We start from the raw sequence: 21,494 nt of genomic DNA on the forward strand, positions 1-21,494 counted from the left end.
AGTATTTAAAAATGCATCATATCGGTTAAAAAGGAAGACATAATTGAACCAGCAAACAACACAAGATTGCTATAACAACAGTGATCTGGTCCTATATCTAATGGCTCCGACTAAGAAGCTTGCGGCCCCAAAGCAAACCATAGGTGAGGCCGGCATTTGTAAGTAGAGCAGAGCTGGCCTCACTTGGACAAACAGACATTCTCTGAGTAAAGGAAGGATGTGCTGCCTGCGCAAAGACTCATAGTAGGCACAGAAAAACATTAGGTGCAAGGTATCCTGTTCCGAGAAGTTATCACAAGGGCAAGGTTTTAATGATTCAGGTTTTAGATATCCTCTTGGAAATGCCAGCAGCCAGGGAACCATATTTAGGCGAAATCTTGTAAAGACAAAACAATGGTATGGTTTGTTGACATAAGATCAATATGGTTGTAGCTGCGGGCCTAGGCTCAATGTAACATACCTTTTCACCGAGGGCTTAACTAACTCGGCCTCCTCCCTAAGGCATTTCCGCCTGTCCACAAACTGCCGTTCAAAATCTATGATCGCGGTCTTGCCCAGGGGCCTCGGCGTCAGAAACAATTCTGGGAAACCAAGACATCTTGTCTCTCCCTTTATGTATATTGATTTAGGTTCGGGGGGAGGGGGGAGTGGGGGGGGGGTGTTGGTTGCGCCCAGATTCTGAGCCATCGTAGCAGGGGCAACTGAGATCTGGTATGAAATATACCCCATCCCCAATTCTTCATGCAGACAGTAAACCGGAGTAGCTACAGGGGCCCCTAAAAGTTTGCGCATAAAATTATTCTCTGCCACTTGTATGCCCTTTACGTCCTTGTAGCCCCAAATATCAAATCCATACTTAGCCGTGGGGATACATTTTGCGTTGTAGACTTTCAAAAGCGCGGGGAGGGGTTTTGACCCCAGTCTTTTTGCAAAGTCCATAGTGGCCCCAGTTGTTCTAGCTAGGATGTTATTTTTAAGTATTCGTTGCGCACCCCAAGTACCTAGGTCATCAAAGAGTACCCCTAAGTATGGGAATGTGGATACTTTAGTTAATCCCGAATACCATAGAATTTGGCCTTGGCCGACTCTCGAGGGCCTATGGACAATGAATGGGATTTCTTAAAATTCGTAATTAAATCTAGTGAGTTCATAAAATCTATAAAACAATTTAAGAGTTGTTGCAGGCCCCTTGCGGTTCTAGACAATAAAACCGTGTCGTCGGCGTACAGCAATGCGGGAATCATTTTGGCGCCGGCCCTAGGTATGTCCTTACAACATGATATTAAGGTGTCCCCCAATTCATTGATGTATAGGGTAAATAGCAGGGGAGCCAAAATGCACCCCTGCCGGACCCCCATTCCTACTGGCCAAAAATCTGTCAGGCAGCCATCTTCATTAAACCATGCCGTGGTGTTAGCATGTGTGGTATGCAGGAAGGAGATTAATTCGGCATCTAACCCTATATCACGAAGGACCAACCACAGCTTAGACCTATTGACGAGGTCAAAAGCTGAAGTTAGATCCATAAAGGCCAGATGCAGGACACCTCCCTTGACAACGGTGTACTTCCCGATCACCAAATGAAGATTAAGGCATTGATCTAGTGTCCCCTTCCCCTGCCTGAATCCATATTGGAGATCGGAAATAACATTAGTGTGATCAAGCCAGGCTGTGAGTCGATCCAGGACTACCTTACCCATAATTTTAGACGCAGAATCTAAAGGCGAAATTGGTCTGTAACATGCCGGGTCGTCACGAGGGCCCTTTTTAAACCGCGCGCGCTGCAGCAACCTCCGGCTGGTGGGGTTTCCTGAGGGGGCTGAGAGGAACCCGGCGGCCGCCTTTGTGAAGGCTTGGTTCACCTCCTGGATGCCGAAAGACTTCCTCTCCGCTGGGTTCGTGGTAGAGAGCGTACACCAGTCCCTTGCTCCAAAATCACCGGTCGGCCACACCTCGTCCTATCATCCTGAAGATTCTCAACTTCAAGGACCGGGATGCCATCCTGCGCGAAGTGCGCTCTCTGGGCCCTCTAACATTCCAAAACCACACCATCATGGTGTTCTCAGACTACAGCAGAGAAGTGCAAGACCGACGTCGCTCATACATGGAGGTTAAGAAGAAACTACGTTCCCTGCACCTCCAATACCAGCTGCAGTTCCCAGCATGCCTGCGGGTTATTTTCCAAAACGAGACACATTTCTTTGACTCTCCTCAAGCGGCCTGGACTTGGTTAACGGAGGAGTGGCCCCTCAGGCAGCAGCGCAACCCGTCCCCCAGGCCACCGGGCACCCAGCCCTCGCAGCCCTGGTCGCTGGGGCGCCAGTGCCGACGACGCACACATTCTCACAGGGGGCGCCGGTCTCGGGTGGCGTCCCAGAGCTCCTCAGCCTCTCATCCCATCCCCGCCTCCCATCCCATCCCATCCCATCCCCGCCTCAAACTCCAATCTTCTGGCGGCCTACTCGTAGATCCTCCACTATCAACTCGGCACGACTCCCCGAGGGCAGACACTGACCCCCTCCCGTAGCCCGACACTCTGAAGAGCCGATGGGTGGTCGAAGAAGCTACTAGCACTCTGTGGACATACTCCGACCTCCTGAGGGCCTGGGGCGCTGGCAGTCGTTTTTTGCTCTGATTCTTAGTCTTTCTGCCGAGACACTGCATATCCGTTCATATGGAGGGGTCCTTCCACGCATCACAACCAGAGCGTTTTAGTTTGTTTTTTCTGGTTTCATTAGGGGGGCCGACAGATGCTTCTGTTCTCGAAGTATAGGGCGGTGGGTGGGGCGGGGGAGGGGGTTGGGATTGTTCTTTCCCAAAGTTTGTCTTTGTTCGTTGTTTTGTCGCACCAGGACTCACACAACACTTGGTTTCCTTTCCCTATGGGGCACATCTGGCCTCCCCCTAGCACCTGGTCAAGCACGTCAGTGATCCCTCTCACAGCCAGGACTCCTGGTAAGGCCGCCTTTCGTCACTGCCACCTCCTACCACCATGACTGATACACCTGTGCCAAGGGCTTTCCTTCACATATTGTCCTGGAACGTCAATGGCCTCCTGGACCGCTTCAAACGCATGGCTGTACTGCGATATGCACAATGCCTCGGGGATAGAAGTCCTCCTACTTGAGGGGACACACCTGCTGGGTAATCACTGTCCCTTTCTGGCACGTTACGGGTATGATCGGGTATGGCATTCCGGATTCACCAGGGGCTTCCGTTAGGGTGGCAATCCTGTTAAAGCGTTCCCTCCCCTTCGTGACTTCAAATGTCACTCACGACTCACAAGGTACGTCAGTGGCTCTCTGCGGCTCGTTGCATGGCAGCCCCCTGAACTTAGTATCTACATACTCACCCCCTTCGATGCTTACAGCGACCCTGGCAAAAGCCGCCAAACTTGTGTCTTCACTGCCCTTGGGTTCCACTTCAACGCGGTTTCATCCCCGGGCCTGGATACGTCGGATTCCCCCGTCCCACAGTAGAATCGCGCAGGCGAAACAATTAACTAACTGGTCCGAATCTCTGGGGCTCTGCAACGCATGGCATGTCTGGCATCCACAGACCAAGCAGTTCACCCATACCTCTGCAGCCCATCACACACAAGCGCACATCGATGCAATCTTTGTCCCCCTCGACGGACTGTGCCGCGATCCAAGACGTCCATATTCTCCCTAGGGGTATATCTGACCACTCTATGGTTCTGATTAGCACGGGGCCCCCTCCTCCTTCAATGCGTCAGACGTGGAGGCTGAACGTGTGGTACCTCCAAGATAAGGAGTTCTGGACGGTAGCAGGACAGAAACTCAAGCAGTATTTCTTGACCAACGACGGGTCAGTGTCCTTTCCAGGTACCCTATGGGAGGCAAGCAAGGCCACTATCCGGGGTGTCGCTATGGGTCAGCTTAAGCGCCAGCGGCGGCAGCAACTGCAACAGATTTCCTCATGAGAGGTGCAGGCGCTGCGCCTTGAACAGACCTTGTCCGTGGCTGCGGACGCGTCCGGGGAGAGACTTCTTGCTCGCCTCCGTGCTGAGATTGGTCAACTTTTCATGGAGGCGGCCAAATTTCTCTGGCGATCATCAGTGGCCAGAGTATATGGATGGGGCGACAAGGACGGCTCCCTACTCCACAGATGGGACACCTATCCTAGGCTGAACCGCATTATTCCTGAAATAGTCGATCCGGATGGCACGGTGTACCGCCCCCCCCCCCCCCCTGGAAATGGCTCACGTCTTCGCCTCCTACTACCGCTATCTATACACGGCCAAATCCCCGACGTTCTCGCTCACGGGCCTGCTGGAGAACGGGGGAACTTGCCTTCCGCGCCTAGATCCCGTCGTCGAAGCGGACTTAGACTGCCCTATCACTCATGAGGAGATCAGTGAGGCAATAGCCCTTACCTCCTCCGGCAAAACGGTGGGCCCAGATGGCCTCCCGCAAGAATACTACGCTCTGTATCGCGAACCGCTCATTTCATATCATGCGGGATTGTTTGAGGAGGCGGTTGACAAGGGTTCCTTCCCGCCTGGGACAGACATGGCCACCATCGTGGTTCTGCCCAAATCCCAGCCACCCTTCCCACGGTGTGCGGACTACTGCCCCATCTCCCTTATCAACACGGAACTAAAACTTTTTGCCACAATCCTTGCCCAGCGGCTCCAACCACACCTGTCCGTATTGGTCCACCCGGACCAGTGCGGGTTTATTCCCTCACGTGCCACCCGGCATGGTCTCCGACGGCTGCATCTGGTCTTGGCCCACCGTCATTTGCTCACCCCATACTTGGCGATCCTCCTGGTGGACTTTGAGAAGGCCTTCGACTCAGTGGACTGGGGGTTTCTGGATGCCATTCTTACCTCGATGGGCTTCGGTCCACATTTTCGGGGTCTCGTCCATGTCCTTTATGCCCATCCGAGAGCCCGTGTCCTAGTCAATGGGGTCTTGTTGGAGCCTTTTTCCATCTGCCAGGGAACAAGACAAGGGTGCCCCCTCTCCCCACACACACCCTGTGTGCCATGTCCCCTAATACTGCATGTCATATTTGTAAGTCACACCTACAACAGACCTTACAGCCCTAAGGCAGGATGCATTATATTACATTTGAGGACATGTATCTGCATGAGGAGATATGCCCCTCTACTGGCCAGTTTTATTACTGACAGTACAAGTGAACAGGGAAGCCTTTCTTAGGGTATGTACTGGGCACTGGTCAAAACGAGTTCCCCAGCTACATAATTGCTTCACTGAAACCTATGGTGTTTGGTATCAAACACCTCATATTAATAAACCACACTGATTCCAATGATGGACTTATTAATACAGGCACCCAGAGGGTACCTTAGAGGTACTCCCTGAAAACCTACCAACCACTAATGTGTTGGCTGACTGGTTCTGTCCAGCCTGCCACCACAGATGTGTTTCTGACCCCCTAGAGGCGAGAGCCCCGGCTGTCTGAGGTCAGGAACAAAGCCTGCTCTGGCAGGAAGTGTTGTCACCTCCTCGAAGCAGGTTGATTAGTAATTTGCATATTAAGACCGAAGGCATCAAAGGCCTTCACTGCCTGTGATATTGTTGTTCTTTCAGAATATCCTGTCATGAAGTGCTCCATATTATGTCTGTTTGTTCTACTTCTGCCTTGTAAAGTTCTACTATGTCATAGGAGCTGTGTGTGTTCTTAGAATGTTTATGTTGAAGTAGATTGAGTTGTGATGATCAGTTATTGCTGGACTTGGTGATGTATTGACCTGCCAGCTGTGTAGTCACTGGAAATAAACCTTTCAACCTATCGTGACTTGGAGTCAATTACTAAAAAATGTATGGCGACGATTTGACTACACAGCAGAACCCTCAGCGTGATTTTTACTTCTAGCCTTAAGGTTATTCCCCAGCCCACGCAAACTTATAAGCGTTACAGCCATCATCGCTACTGTTGCATTGTCACTGCTGTTTGCCTCTTACCTCCGTTCATCTCTGTCCTGGAGCTGCTTCGCCTGATGATGATCGGCTGGATTGCTTCCCGCACGTTGGTATCTTTATAGACTCTGTTTTGTGAGCCACTTCAGTTTCCACGCTCCTGCTCGACTGTCTTTCAAGCGAGCACGATGCCCAGAGGTCAATTGCTTTAATCCTAGGAGGTGTGTTTTTATTTTTTTGGGAACTTGACCAGCTTTTGCTCTCAGCGTATGCACCCTCTACAAACAACGCAAAGTTGCGCAGACTCTCAGTACCTAACGCCGTCAGCGTACAAAGGGTCCATAGTTACTGTTGCCACCAGCTCATCATCGCACAGGACAAAACGCTACTCCCTCAGCACGATTTGCACTGCAATCTGCATCATCACCAGGTCGTGAGTTTCGCGAGTCCCGGTGATTCGCTCACCTTTTTTCACATATTCTTTGGATGGTTGTCTTTAAGTTTAAACGTGGATCTCGATGATTCACACAATTGGACTCTACTGTTCATCTACTTGTGGATCACAGTGATTCACACGCTTAAGACTTTCTCCGTGTTATATCGATGTTTTAGTACTGTATGACTCAAGCCAATTTGCATACCTTTTGACAGCGACTTTAAGCTGTACATTTGTTTTGTGTTTTGTGCTATCATCTTAACCTGTATTTTACAGTATACATTGCTATTCCAAATCTAGTAATTTACTGATATGTGTGCGATGAAAGCTGTCACTGCACCTTCAGCGTTCCTAGACACTCCTGGTGAACCATCTGTTAAATGGGAGGACTGGTTTGATGTGTTCAAAACCTATTTAGGGCCCATTGGCGCTCTAAGATTTAGTGCTGAAAGGAAGAAGTGTTTATTGCTCCATTCTTTAGGTTTTGAGGGTAGGTCACTTTTCAAACATTTACCTGACATACCGCATGAAGCTGATGACAATGTTGATGATTATCAAGAAACTGTACACAAACTTAACCAAGTCTTATGGTTCAAAGACCCAAGTTCTTCAGAAGTATGAGACGTAGTTGCATATGTGTCTGTTTTAAGAAGATTAGCATCAGTCTATATATTTGAAAACTTTACTGATCATCTCATTAGGGACTAATTTGTTTTTCAATGCAAGGATAAGCACATTAGACAAAAACGTCTTGCTATGGGTAATCCGTCCCTTGATGAAACTATCAAAGTAGCTAAGAGCATTGAAATTTCACAGGTCTGGTTAAAATAACTCTATGACAAGCCTTGTGAGAGTGTAAATGTGGTTGTGGGAACTAATGAACCGAAACAAAGGTTTGTCAAGAATAATGGGTCCATGAGCACTAAATATAAAGTAGACAATATTATACCCAATAATACGTGTCTCCGGTGTGGAAATGTCCCTCACCCCAAAAGGGGGTAGATGTGCTGCAGCAAATGTCATGTGCAACTTCTGCAAAAAAAAATGGGACGTTTTGCAAAGGTGTGTCTTAAGAGGAAATCACAAAAGAAAACCATTGCATGTGTGGTAGAGTCTGAAGATGATACTGATTCGGAAATTATTTCCATGGTCATGGATGAGGGCGATCTCTCAAAAAGCATGATGAATGATCCTTTTGCAGGCGACCCTTCTTCCTTTGTCGATCCTATTGTGGAAGTGTGTGTTGGAGACAAAGTACTCAACTTATTGGTGGATTCTGGTGCCAGGATCACCATGGTAACCCCGAAATTGTTTGTCGAGACATGGGGTGACAGGGAATTGTACCCACCCAATCGTTCTCCCGTCTCATATGAAGGGCGAACTACTTGCTTTTATTGAGGATGTTTTGATGTTTAAAGGGAGAAGGATTAGAGGTAAAATCTATATTGCGGTCAATGGGCTTAACATCCTTGGTTGGTTCCATCAGGGATTGTTTGGGATGGTACTTAGACCAGGTGCTAAAAAACAAGCGTTGTTGGTTACTTGTGAGGAAGAGGGCTCGAAGTGGAAAAAGGATTTTCCTTCTGTTCGGCGATACGCTTTGCAAGATATCTCGTTTCAAACATAACATTATAGTTGGAGACGGTGCCATCCAAGTCAAACACAAGCTTAGAGGTTTTCCTTCAGTGTAAGAGAAGATCTCAACCAAGAACTCAAGAGTTTATGCGACAAGAGTATCATAGAACCCACTAAATCATCCTTGTGGTTGTTCCCCTTGGTGGTTGCTCATAAGAGGTGTGGGCCGTTGCGTGTATGTGTGGATTTGAGGTCGCTAGAAAAGGAGATCTGGGTTGATTCGCACCCTTTGCCTAAAATTAATGACCTGTTTCCATGCATCAAGGGTGCCCAAGTATTCTCCAAGCTTGACATGGCCAGCGCCTATCACCAGATAGAATTACATCCTGACTCGCACCCCCTCACTGCTTTTGTGTCTCCCCTTGGAACATTTCAATATCAACAGATGCCTTTTGTTTTGGTATCCGCTGCATCAGTATTTCAAAGGGTGATGCAAAATCTCTTAAGGGACGTTGAAGGGGTGCTTGTTTTTCAAGATGAATTGTTGATCCATGCCAAGGACAATTCTTCACACGATGCGATTCTTCGCAAGGTGCTCAGTATTTTGTTAAAAGAATGATGGTGTTCTCAAAACTGAGAAATGCAGGTTTCTATGTAAAGAGATAAAATATTTTGGTTATTTGTTATCACAAGAGGGAATAAAGCCCAGACAGGGACTTGTTGAAGCTATTGCCAATGCTTCTGTACCGAAAGACAAGACCGGTGTTAAGTCTTTGTTTGGTCTGTTTGAGTATTACTCAAGGTTCATTGACAATTTTACATCTGTTGTTCGTCCCATCAGAAACCTACTTAAGATGGAAATCAAATTTGTGTGGTCTGAGGAGTGTAATGATGCTTTTAATGAAGTTAAATCTACTTTAAAGAACTATGAGGCTTTCAAACCATTTGATCCTGACTTGCCATGCTGTATTGCTGTTGATGTCCGCCAGGTAGGGTTGGGGGCAATTCTTACTCACAATTGTGGGGATAAAGAAAACACTGTAGCGTTTGCGTTAAGGTTGTTAAGGATTGCAAAGACCCAATACTCAGTTATTGAAGAGGAGTTGTTGGCTTGTCTCTGGTCTATAGAGAAGTACCGCCCATATGTTTGGGGAAGACGGTTTAAGCTGCTTACCGATCATAAATCATTCATTTCTATTCTGGGTTCTGGCACTAGTAAGTGTTGTACACCCAGAATAACGAGAATGGTCAGCAAAGTGTTACAATACCAGTTTGATGTGTCTCATATTTCAGGGGGAAAGAACAGGAGGGCAGACTTTCTTTCTCGCTTTCCACAAAACCAAGATGAGAGTGAAGAGATAGATTTCAAAGAGTTGTGCCATGAGGATGCTGAAAATTGTTTTGTGGCTGCCATGGATATTTCTGATCTTAATGTGGGTTCTGAAGAGGACTGGATGGCGGCCTTGAGAGAAAATTCCCTTTTCAACAGGTGTGTGAGTTGGTTAGAGAAGGGTGGCCCAGAGAAAAAGGTTTTGTCCCCTCTTTTACAACCATACTGCACAGTGGAACATGACATTTCTCTAGAGGATGGTGTACTATTGCGCTGCGATAAGCTCATTCCACCTCATTCCATCAGACATGTTATCAGCAGGAAAGCTCATGAGGGGCATTTGGGTGCGACACTCAACAAACGTATCCGTGAAGATTTTTGGTGGCCAAGTATAGATGTGGAAATACATGATTTGGTACAAAACTGTTCTGTGTGTGGTGCCGCTGAGAAAACTTTTAAAGTGACGACGCCACCTATGTTGCCTGTTGAGTGTCCCTCTGGTCCATGGGTCAGATTGGGTATTGACGTGATGGGCCCATTTGAAACTTTGCCGGTTGGGTGCAGTTATATTTGAGTTCTTATGCTTCTAAGTGGTCGGAGATCAAGATGGTCAGAGAAGCCAATACTGTGAGTGTGGTTGCGTTTCTGAGAGAGGCGTGCACGAGCGAGGGATTCCCTGAGTTCCTAGTTTCTGACAATTGAACTCAGTTTGTGAGTAAGGAGTTGAGGTACTGTTTGTTTTGTGTGGAGTGAAGCATTTAAAGAGTTATCTATATCACCCACAAACAAATGGTCTTGTGGAAAGAATGAATCGTGTGGTGGGTGAGTGCATCAGATGGGCAGTAACTGGAAACCATGGTGTTGTCAAGTCTTTGGAAAGTATGTTGTGGTTTTACAGGACCACGCCACATTCTTCTACCAAAGTTTCACCTTTTGAACTTATAAGGGGTAGAAAGGCAAATACTAGTTTTAGGCCCGGATGGATGAGTAAATGGCTTAATTCGGAGTCTAATGTGGTGAAACTTATGGACATAGTTAAAGAGAATACCAAATTGACCCAAAATAAACAGAAGATCTGGTTTGATAAAAGAAAATGTCTTAAAATGGTTCATCTGGTTGTGGGGGATGTTGTTCGCATCAAGTCTCCTGTTCACGTCAAAAAAGGGAAAGGTAAATATTGTGCACCCACCAAAGTTGTGAGGATTGGTAGTAATGCTGTTCAAGTGGAGGGTGGTCATTGGTAGAACCTTTCCAAAATTGTCAAAGTGAGGACCAATTGTCACAAAAGTGCAAGTTTGTCTGATGACTATGCAGGTAGTCAGATGTCTGATTTACCCAGGTTTGCCGAACTTATTTTCTGTAAATTGGTGTTTGATTTCTGTATTGAGTGTGTGTCTCACTTACTGCCTTTGTGTGTGCAATAAATGCTTAGCAATACCCTCTGATTAGGCCTAACTGCTCACCCACACCACCACAAAAGAGAGCATTTGGGTTCTCTGTAAACCAATTGGACTCTTTACACTGTGTAACTCATTTTGGTCCACTATATAAAGAGCTAGCATCATACAATGTTGCATATCCATGAAATGTTTTGCAACAGTAGATTTTGCATTCTTAATTCCAAGCTTGTGCCCCACTAGTATCACTCTCAATGTTCTTGAGTTCTGTCCCACATATATTTTTCCACACAGACATTTTAATGACTAACATTAATCGTTTCACATGTGAGTCCAATTTACGGCCATTCTTTTATCAGAAATTGGATGTAGAATACAGTCTTCCACAATGACATTGTTACATTGAGTGAATTTCAGACATGGGATCCTTTGAAATTAGCCATGAGGTAACTCTGCATAACAAGGGTAATCTTTTATCAAACAATTGAGTTTGAATGGCAGGTGAATCGGGCTACTTTATCAGTCATTTACTAGGATAGTGAGAGGGCGCAAAATGTGTTTTTGTGAACATTTGCAAGTTGTTCTTGTGAAAATAAAAAGCAAGTGTATAGCTCGCATTTCAAATTCATGCATGATACTTGCACGGTTGTGGTTTAAAAAAGAAAATGTCTCCCGAAAATATTTTTTGCCTCCTCTAGAGCAAAACGCACATTTTGTGGCAACAGAATTGATAAAAATTAATGTAACTTGAAATTAATGGATTTCACAAGCATGATAAAAAAAGTGCTGAAAAGACTGCAGCCATTTTTAGAGGAGCATCCATGGTAAGCAAGAGAAATTATATGCACAAAGTTAGACTACTTGCAATTGTCAGTTCTTGGGAACCTAAAAGGGTACACAGTAGAAGTTACCAAGCCTGCAAAATTCCACAGATTAAACTTCAAAGGAGTAGCAAAAGGATTTTATGCAAGATGCACTGGTTGCTTACCCTGGTGAGAGTAAAATTGAAAGAGCTCCTTCACTGGTAACCTGTGAGCCTCTGCCTGCTCACATAAAGCAGGCATTGAATGAATATTCATAATCCTACATGGAACTTCTGTGCAGAAGGAAAATTGCTAATTGAACTGCAGCGTTTGTGTAAAATGAGGGCTACAGGCTCTTTGTGGAAGTCTTTGCCCACTCCAATCCAGCTGAATTGAAATAAATAAGTCTTTTTTTTTTTTTTTTTTGGCATACTTGTATCACCATTAGCTGCTGGAAGTGTAAATGCGCTTGTGTGTCCATTGTGGGTTAGGAGTATTTGACCATGCACAAAGGAAACGGGGTATGAGGCTATAGTGACTGCACCTATCATTCAGTGGGGTCAAAGTCTGTACTAGTTTTTTTGGGTGCTAAGGATCTGAGGTTCAATACCTCTACACCTCCAAGGATACAGGGTCCTATAAATCATAAACAAAGCACTGTGATCCAGCACACCACACAATAATGATACAATATTGCATAACGAAGAATATCATTCCATTCAGCAGGTCTGGTTTCAAGTTTGTTTATTTAATTTCTTTAAAATCAGCGTAGATAACGTCGTTTCGTCCTTACGGACTTCTTCAGGGCGAAAACGTAATAAGAGGGCCTTTTTCTTGTGTTCCCTCAATAGTGAGGTTTATGGTCAATGTTCCTTTAGAAACACACTTGTATACAACCAGAATTGAACTAATAGGGGCTTAGTCCTGTACTACTTTAGTGATAAGGTCTATAGCAAGAGCTTCCTTTTATAAAAACAAATTTGTGTGTAACCGTATGTTTTCACAGATTTGTATGGTGCTCTCGGTATGGTTTGGCCCTCTTAGGGTCTAAGATTTTGCCTATTTGTAGTTTAGTCCCTCCAGCGCTTGCTATAGACCTAAGCACTAAAGAAGTACAGGACTAAGCCCCTTTTAGTTCAATTCTGGTTGTATACAAGTTTGTTTCTAAAGGAACGTTGACCATAAACTTCAGTATTGAGGGAACACAACAAAAAGACCCTCTTATTACGTTTTTGCCCTGAAGAAGTCCGTAAGGACGAAACGTGTTGGCTACGCTGATTTTAAAGAAGAAATTAAATAAAGAAACTTGAAACCAGACGTGCTGAATGGAATGATATTCTTCGTTATGCAATATTGTATTTTATAATGATTGTGTGGTGTGCTGGATTACAGTGCTTTGTTTTTGTTAGGAGTATTTACATATCATAGAAGATGATGATGTTCAATCCATAGGTATCTGTTTTTGAGCCATATTGCTCTATAGTGTGCATCTTAGGACAAAGGTCTGTATGGTAAAGCAAGCCCTCCATGTCTGAACACGTGTTTGGCTCAAAGTAGACATCATGCCATCTCCTGCTCCTTGTAGGGTTCAAGGTGACAGCGGTTATCTCTGGCCAACTGACTTCCATGTAACCCTTTGTTAATACTGGAAGCCATAAGTTATTGAGTAAATTGCATACCAAAAGGCCCACACGCAGGTGGAAGAAAGGTGTGCTGATCTTGACAGAAAAATGCAAATGTTAGGCAACATTCCACACATCATATAAATACCAAACAGGTGTTCCAAGATGCTACATCATAATGTTACCTAAAACCTATTTGATATTGCAGCAATAATAGAAAAGTGAACACTGAAGAAAGGTTAATGTTACAAAGAGAAGAGCTTTCCACCAACTAATAAAGGCATATGTACATCTCCATTCTTTTCATTTTTTTAAATAAAAGATTTCAATAAAGTACATAATCTTCAAAACGTTTGGGTGGATTAATGCACCTTTTGGAAGAAACAATCGGATTGTGAAAAACTTTGTAACTCACTACCGTCAAGAGATTCAGTTTTATCACTCAAAATCTTCTTTTACACGTATAACATTTTGAGAATGTGAAAACACACCTGGTTCACCTGAAACAACAGAAGGGTTCAAACCCTGTGTATTTGGACCATTGAGTTAAAATATTGTAAATCCTCATCCTGTTCAAAACAATCCCATACACTAAGTTCATTTTCAACGTCCTAATTGATCCTATTGGACAACAAGATTTTCTCTTGGCCTGGTTTGAAACTTATTGCATCGCTTTTACTCCTCTATCCTTTGTCTCCCAAATTGACAGCTCCACTAGAGACTTCAATCACTCTGAAAGGTTTAATGAAGTTGGATTCACCTTTCTGTACTTTAACTGTTTTTTTAATGATAACCCAATCTCCTTTTTTGATTTTGTTTTTGGTTTTGTTACTCGTATCATGATGTGTCTTGGTTATTGTTTGTCTTTCAATTATCTTCTGTTGAACATTAACATGTTTATCATCAATTTTTGTGCACTCTGACAAATCTTTGTGCCAATTCTTAAACTTAGGTGTAAGGTTAGTATTACACTGCCTCCCTCACATGAAGAAACAAGCATTTGCAATGCAATCGGTCTCATCTTTGGGACCTTATATGTATTTACCTATGCAGCACATTAGACTGGGTGCTGAAACATCTACTGTTCCTTAACATTAAGGGAAAGTAAGCACCAAACTGTGTGACACCCCTGGTATGGGAACACATGAAGAGAAATATTGCCTTTCAGCGGGAAATGTTAAAGTCCAAAGCTCTGTTTTTAATATAAAATCAGGGCCTTCGGTGCTCATATCACTGAAATTACAAGATTTGAAAGACTATTCTTGTCTACAGCTGCTCGTGGAAGACAGTTTCTATGGGCTGGAATCTAGAGTGATTCTGGTATTTTACTGACCGCTGCTGGTCGTTTTCTATCAAGAAAGTTAGAGGCAGTTGCCAGAACAATTAAAAAAATAAAGTCCCTCAGCGGGAAGCAATTCTGGTATTTTACTGACCTCTACTGGTCGTTTTCTATCAAGACAGGTAAATACAGGCAGTTGAACAGGAAAAAGTCACTAAGCGGAAGCAGACAAGTCCTAGGGCTGATCTCCAGAGCCCACAAAGTACATACACATATAAGTATATATTAAAGTATATACAAGTGGTCTTGAATGCTCGACCTAAAAAGGAGTATAACCAGTAATAATCTCAGTATTGTTATAGCCATTGACCTTCGTTCAAAAATCTGTTGACTCGTTCAACCTGTCCATTAGATGATGGACTATACAAAGGCTTCTTTTCTTGTCTTATTCCTAATGTTTAAAAAGTTACACATCTTAGTAGAAGCTAACCGCGTGCCATTATCTGATACTAACACTTTGGGTTGTCCTTCTGTTGCAAAAATTCTGTTTAAAAAATCAATGATGATCTCAGTAGTTACACTAGAAATAAATTCATAATGAATCCATTTGGAATAATAGTCTGATAATACAACAAGATATTTACACTTGCTTTCTAAAAATTTTAATGGACCTGAAAAATCAATAGCAATTTTAGACCAAGAATCATTGGGTATTTCAACTAACTGCATCTCATTTTTGCAAATTTTCCAGTGTTTATCTGCTTTTAAACACTCAACACATTGGTCTACATACATATTAACTTTGGCATCAATCCCTGGCCATCAATAAGGATTTCTTAAATTGTTTTTAGTTGCTGTCGATCCTGGATGACCTCAATGAGTAAGACCAATCAATTGTTTACTTAACTGAAAAGGTGCTATAAAAAGATCATGTCTCATCAACAAATCATTTTAAAAAGTTAGTTCATCAGACACTTGTTGTAATATTTCATGTTATTGTTAAGATTTCTTAAAGGTGGCCACTTTCCAGGGACCTATTCTTTTACTGTTTGCAAAGTGCTGTCATTTTTTTGATTTTCTGACCAGTCACTTTCTTTAATGGCTCGCTCACTCAGAACTGTAGCATCACTAGTGCTACTACACATTCCATGTCATCAAAGTTCTCTTCATTATAATCAATTAATGGTAATCTTGATAGACAGTCTGCACGACAATTTAGCCTGGTATATGTCTAATTTTAAAATTAAATTCTTGTAACTTTGCAATGACCCTTACCAATCTAGATGAAGCCTTTCCATTACCTTTTCCACATCCATTCATCATGTATATCAGAGGTTTATGGTCTGTAATTATTTCAAATTCTTTACCCCATAAATACATTTTAAGCTTTTCCACAGCCTAAACACATGCTAAGGTTTCACACTCAATAGTGCTGTAGAATTATTCAACATTTTTAAGTCTTCTCGATATATAACCAATAGAATACTCCTCCTTACCCTTTTTTGACTGAAAACTGCTCCGATGCCTACAGCACTTGCAGCGACAGTTAAAATATTTTTCTTTTTTAGATCATCAGGATACAGTGCTGGGGCCTCAACAATGGCTCTCTTAATTACCTCAAATGCACAGTTCTGCTCTTTATTCCGCTCAAATTTTAATTGTCTGCTTATCCCGCAATAAAGCGAAAGCAATATTCGCTCAGCCCCATGAATAATTTTAAGTTTTCTTTATCATTGTTTGGGGGCTTTGTCAAGTCATTTTTTAGTTTAATCCTTCAGAAGTAAGAAGATGACCCAAATATTCCATGCTGTTTTGCTTAAACTTACATTTGTTTTTAGAAACTGTCATGCCTTTCTCTTTAAGAATGGACAGGACAACATTTAAAGTTTCATTATGTTCTTTCTCTGTACCTGCATGTACCAAAATGTCGTCTTGAAACTTTTCCACCTCTTTAATGTTTTTAAAAATGATGTCCTTCAATTTTTGAAAAACACTAACGGCAGAGGCTAGTCCAAAAGGTAATCTGACATGCCTGTAAGCTCCAAATGGAGTACCAAAAGTCCTGAGATCCTTAGACTCTTTTGCCAACCTAATTTGATGATATGCCGACTTGAGATCTATTAAAGAGAATTTGTTTTACCCTGAAGTAGATGCTAAAATCTCTTGTATCTTTGGCAAAGGATGGCAATCTACCACATTGTTTTTATTTAATAATCTCAAGTCAGCACTCAACCTGACGTAAATGGCAGAAACCCATTCTGAAGAATCAGTGGTCTCAGTGACCCCTTCCTCACAAAGTTTTTCTAGTAACGTTTTAAGTTCCATCCTCAGGTAGTGGAACAAGTCTTACTTTATGAGAGAGTGGAATAGCGCCTTCCTTCAACTTGATCTTATGCTCAAATCCTTTCACACACCAAACGTGCTCTTGAAAAACTACTTTATTGTTTCTTAATACTGCTTCAAGAGTAAACTGTTCATCTGTTGAACCTATACAATCTACACAATTTTCGTCCAATACAATAGGTTCTTCAGAACCTGGTTTTAAAATTACACCTAGCCTGGCTAAGTCGTTCCAACCTACAATATTGCGACCTCTTTTAGCCACATATATTTCTGTATTTACAATTCTTCCTTTGAAGTTTAATGTATCTTGGAAAAATCCCACTATCTCGATTTCAAAATCCCCAAATGCTCTAGGGTTCACATCAGTAACGTCTAGGTTCTGATCTTGTCATAATTTGACAAAAGTGGTGTCTGAAATGATGGTTATGGGGTGAACCAGAATCCTCAATTTTTTGTAATTCAGCATTACCAATCAACATATTTCCTAATGGTGCTCTGATTCCAACTTCTGGAGCGTCTACAGCTATAACTATATTGGAACATATCTCTTCATCAAACTCCTCTACAGAATTTATTTTCACTTTGTTTTTTAAACTACTTTTTCTGTTTTACATGACGAGGCAAAATGACCCACCTTTTGAGATTTTACACCTATCTTACCAATAGCTGGACAGCCTTGAAAATCTGCCAAGTGATTTTTTTTTTTTTAACCACACCTGTAACACAAATTTTATCTTCAACATTTTTTTCAACTTTGTTTCTTGCTCCAAACGTTTGTTCATACCTTTTCTTTTCCTGCAAAGAAAAAACAGTAGTATGCATACTTTCTTTAGAGATTTCTATAGAAGATAGTAAATAGCGTTCAATCCCTTTAGCAATGTCAATCACTTATTGTAAAGTGGCATTTCTGCATGCCAATAATCGTTCCTGTATCTTCTTAGAATAACAATGAAACAAAAATTAATCTCTGATATAGGTATCCACCATTTCATTGAATTCGCATTTAGTGGCAAGGACTCTTAATGCAGCTATATATTCTTCAATGTTTTCACTTTCCAGTTGTTTGCGCATTGCAAATTTATGTCTACCAACCATAATGTTTGGTTCTTCGGAAAACTGCTTTTTCAATATGTTTAACAGCCTCCTGATATTCATTCATGGGTATAAACTGTCCAGGAGCATTTTCCAATTCTGGCAAACTGTCAAAAATGTCTTGCCCGGCATTCCCTAACAAGCTAGACATAATAACCTTTTTCCTTTCTGCATTGTATTCCTTGCCGTCAATAGCTATCAAATAATTTTCGCATGCCCTATGCTAATTGTTCCAGCGCATAGGTGGTTTGCCAGGCTCATTCAAGAAAAAAGCTGGAACACAAATTGTACTGCTCTGTGCCATTTTGTATACTTGTATCTTTTTTTAATCTTTATTTTATCTTCGCACATTGACCCAAAAAATGAATTATGATAAGAGTTATTTCTATGCAAGAAGGATAATTTCCTTAAAGTAACTGTTTTTCCAAGTAAAGTTGTTTAAGGAAGTAAGAATCTTTTACGGAAGACTCGTGAAAGCAAATGAGTGAGTTATTACTCCGATGCCTTTAAACAAGTAAAATCTCCTAACGTTACTAGTAACAGGCTTTCAAAATGGTGGCACGTCTATGCGTTTCACACGTGTTGCGTCAATTCGGTGTCCCATTTACTTCAATCCTCATCGTTATGTGCGCGTTAAGCTCTGTTACGTCACAAAGCTAGGAGCGTGCACGAAGACAGCTCAGGAAAGGCGTCGCGAGCCTCCAACAGCAGTTTCCCAACTGTAAATGTTATTCAAGTTATAAAAATCAAAACTGCTTAATTCTTTAAGTTACGAAGAATATGAATCATGCCCCAGCAACAGTACCTTTAAATAACTTGAAAACAAGAATGCGCTCTGTTGCATGAAGGGACAAAAATAGTAAATCACGCCAAAACCAGACAAGAGTAGTTTAAAATATCGCTGTGGGCCTTCCTTTAAAACTCGCCCCCAAATTGTTAAGATAGAAAGCCGGTATGAAGCAGAAGTAATTTATTGAGTAAATTACATACCAAAAGGCCCACACGCAGGTGGAAGAAAGGCCTGCTGATCTGGACAGAAAATATGCAAATGTTAGGCAGCATTCCATGACATCATATAAACACCAAACAGGTGTTCCAAGATGCTATATCATAATGTTACCTAAAGCCTATTGGATATCGCAGCAGTTACAGAAAAGTGAACACTGAAGAAAGGTTAATGTTACCAAGAGAAGAGCTTTCCACTACCTAATAATGGCATATGTACAACACCCTTTTTACCAGTAGGCTATTACATAAGCGCTCTTGGAATCGCTGCTTGACCACAGTTAAAAGTCTTCATTGCTACATTCCCATTTAGAGTTAAATGTCCCCTGTGATGTAATCTAAACAATAATTGTCGTATATGAGAACTATTGCATGATGGATAAACCACCAAGCAAAAATTCAATGTAATATTGTTTATAGATGTTTTAATCAAATGTACGAAAAATCGGGGACCGGGGCGACTCTGCCAACTCCTATTCTGTGCCTGCCTACTAGGATCAGCTCAAGTTATTTTTATTTGCAGGACATTAATATAACCTACCTTCCTATGTGCTGAAGCTGCTTTCAAGCTTTGATTAGAAGGTGTTGGTGACCATGTATAATTTAAGTGATGCATTTTGACATGTCAAGAAAAGCAGTCTCCTGGAAAGTACGTACTAGCTGACTCTATTGTATGCTTTGACAGGCCGTATCAAAACTGTCTGCATGCTATCCTGCATTCCATGTTTTCATAAGACCCATGACTCAGGCCATTGTTGGTCTGTAAATATTGAGGAAGAATTGATGAGGTATGATATCTGGAAACATTATCACAATCCAAAATGTGTTTCTCCTTTTATGCCAACTTCACAATTCTTCCTTTTGCTGTCTCAGAACGACATACTTTTTTTGATTTTCTACATAGATCACCTCTTTATGGTGATACTCTAAAATATCTTCTGTTTAGAAGATTTTTGTACTTGATTTGGAACCCTTCTAGCTGGAAATTTTAACATAGCGGCCAAAGAGAATATGATCATGTGGTTGTTAGATTTGATATTGTTATGCAAGGTTAGGTGTGGCATAATGTAATAAGCTCAGAAGGATGAAAAGCCGAGTTGATCCTGCAGGGATCCAGACATGTGACCTACTGACCACACAGTGATGTCAGCAGCGGTTGTTTAACTGTTTGAGCTCTCTTGCTGGAAAGAACATGTTGTGATTGTTAGAGCAGAGAACAAGAACTGTGTGAGGAGGAGTTTTTCTTTGGAGTTGGTGAACAGGCACATTGAAGTGAGTGAACTATGTAAAAGAAGGTTAAGTACCTAATGATTCGATGAAACACAAGAAACATCAGTGTTTTTGATGAAGGGGGTTAAGATTTGATCTGAGATGACTGGTCAGCCTTTTTCCCAGTATTTCTTTCCTTCAACAGGAGTAGGAGCAATGCTGGCTTAAAGGCTTTTAGATCATATCTGAGAGGAGAGAGATGTGAGGCAGGAGGAGAAGGGGACTAGTAGTTAGCTCAATGAGTCAGATGGAGTTTATAAGCAAATAATTTTATTGGCGTGGTTGGGCTAGGAGTTCAGTTGAGCAGACTGGGATGATCCTGAGGATAACGATTTAGGGCTCTGCTGTGAATCTTTTTCATGCCTTAATTGTCAATTCATATATCTCTGTATTTTGAAGAGGATATTGTTGCTGCTGATGAACTCATTAGAAGCCGCAGCTTGTGATTGCAATCTTTGAATTCTTACTTTTTTTATACTCTACATGCCAACAGCTGTTTTATCGCTTTGGGATTAGCACACTTGCATTATGTCTTCCCCTTAATTAAAGTGAATGCCTAAAGTGTGCCTGAAGTAATTTGCTGATTGAATCTGTGTTGTCTTTTCAGCTGGTTGCTGCACTGCCTGAGGGAATGCAGCCGGGTCCAGATTTCCATGGAATTCCCTGGACACCCATCCTCATTACACTCTTAGTTGGCGTGTTTACAGTTGTCATCTTCTTCTGGAGAACCTGTCTTTCGGTGAGTAGATATTTTGGTGAAGTCTTAGTTGTTGGGGTAGGCCTACGGGCCTTCTGACTAATACTGTCTGGGAATCCTCAAATTTGAGAACCTTGCTTTTAGTTTACTTGAAATGTACATGCTTTTTCTTGATCAGTCTGTCTTCTCTTTCCTTTCAAGCATGTCAGATGATGTTAGCCCAAAATTATGTAGTCCATATTGGGGTAACCGCCAAGAAAAAAAGTGTTCAGTTTGGAAGAGTGTAATATGGCCAGACTTGAATGCACTTCTTGGTAACTCATAATAAGTTTAATTAAAGTATATTGAATTAAGATGAAAGTCTTCCTTCCTCTGTATTCCAGTTGTGACAAGTCCTATTTCTTATGGAACCCTTATACCACCTTCATCATATTCCTATTTGTATGATCAATAAAACACATTACAAAGCAATTCTCTTATGCTGCTTACTAAAAACTTTAGAATGATGACATGCATAAAATAGCTTGCATGTTAAACATATTTAAAATATTAGTATCAAGACTTGCAAAAGAGAACGTGCATGTCCTGCAAGGGTAGCTTTCATGAAAAGAGCGTACATGTTGAGTATGCAGTGAACTTTTCACAGTGCAAATCACAAGCACTTTTCATGGGTCACCGTCATCAGAAGCTGCACTGTAAAGCTAACCAGAGCTGGACCATATTGGGCATGTTCAACT

The 21,494-nt window shown here is 42.2% G+C and overlaps 1 protein-coding gene across 2 annotated transcripts in view; it reads left to right on the forward strand.

Moving 5' to 3' along the window:
* Window positions 1-21,494, forward strand: part of MIA3 (MIA SH3 domain ER export factor 3) — a 348,169-nt gene that overhangs the window by 199,840 nt on the left and 126,835 nt on the right. For both annotated transcript variants that reach the window (XM_085612967.1, XM_085612968.1), the window contains exon 8: window positions 20,668-20,799. In XM_085612967.1, the coding sequence (XP_085469093.1) occupies window positions 20,668-20,799 (132 nt within the window). The remainder of the gene's footprint in view (window positions 1-20,667; window positions 20,800-21,494) is intronic.

The sequence above is a fragment of the Triturus cristatus genome, chromosome 6 (genome assembly GCF_964204655.1).
Source record: "Triturus cristatus chromosome 6, aTriCri1.1, whole genome shotgun sequence".
In the NCBI taxonomy this organism is placed as follows: Eukaryota; Metazoa; Chordata; class Amphibia; order Caudata; family Salamandridae; genus Triturus; species Triturus cristatus.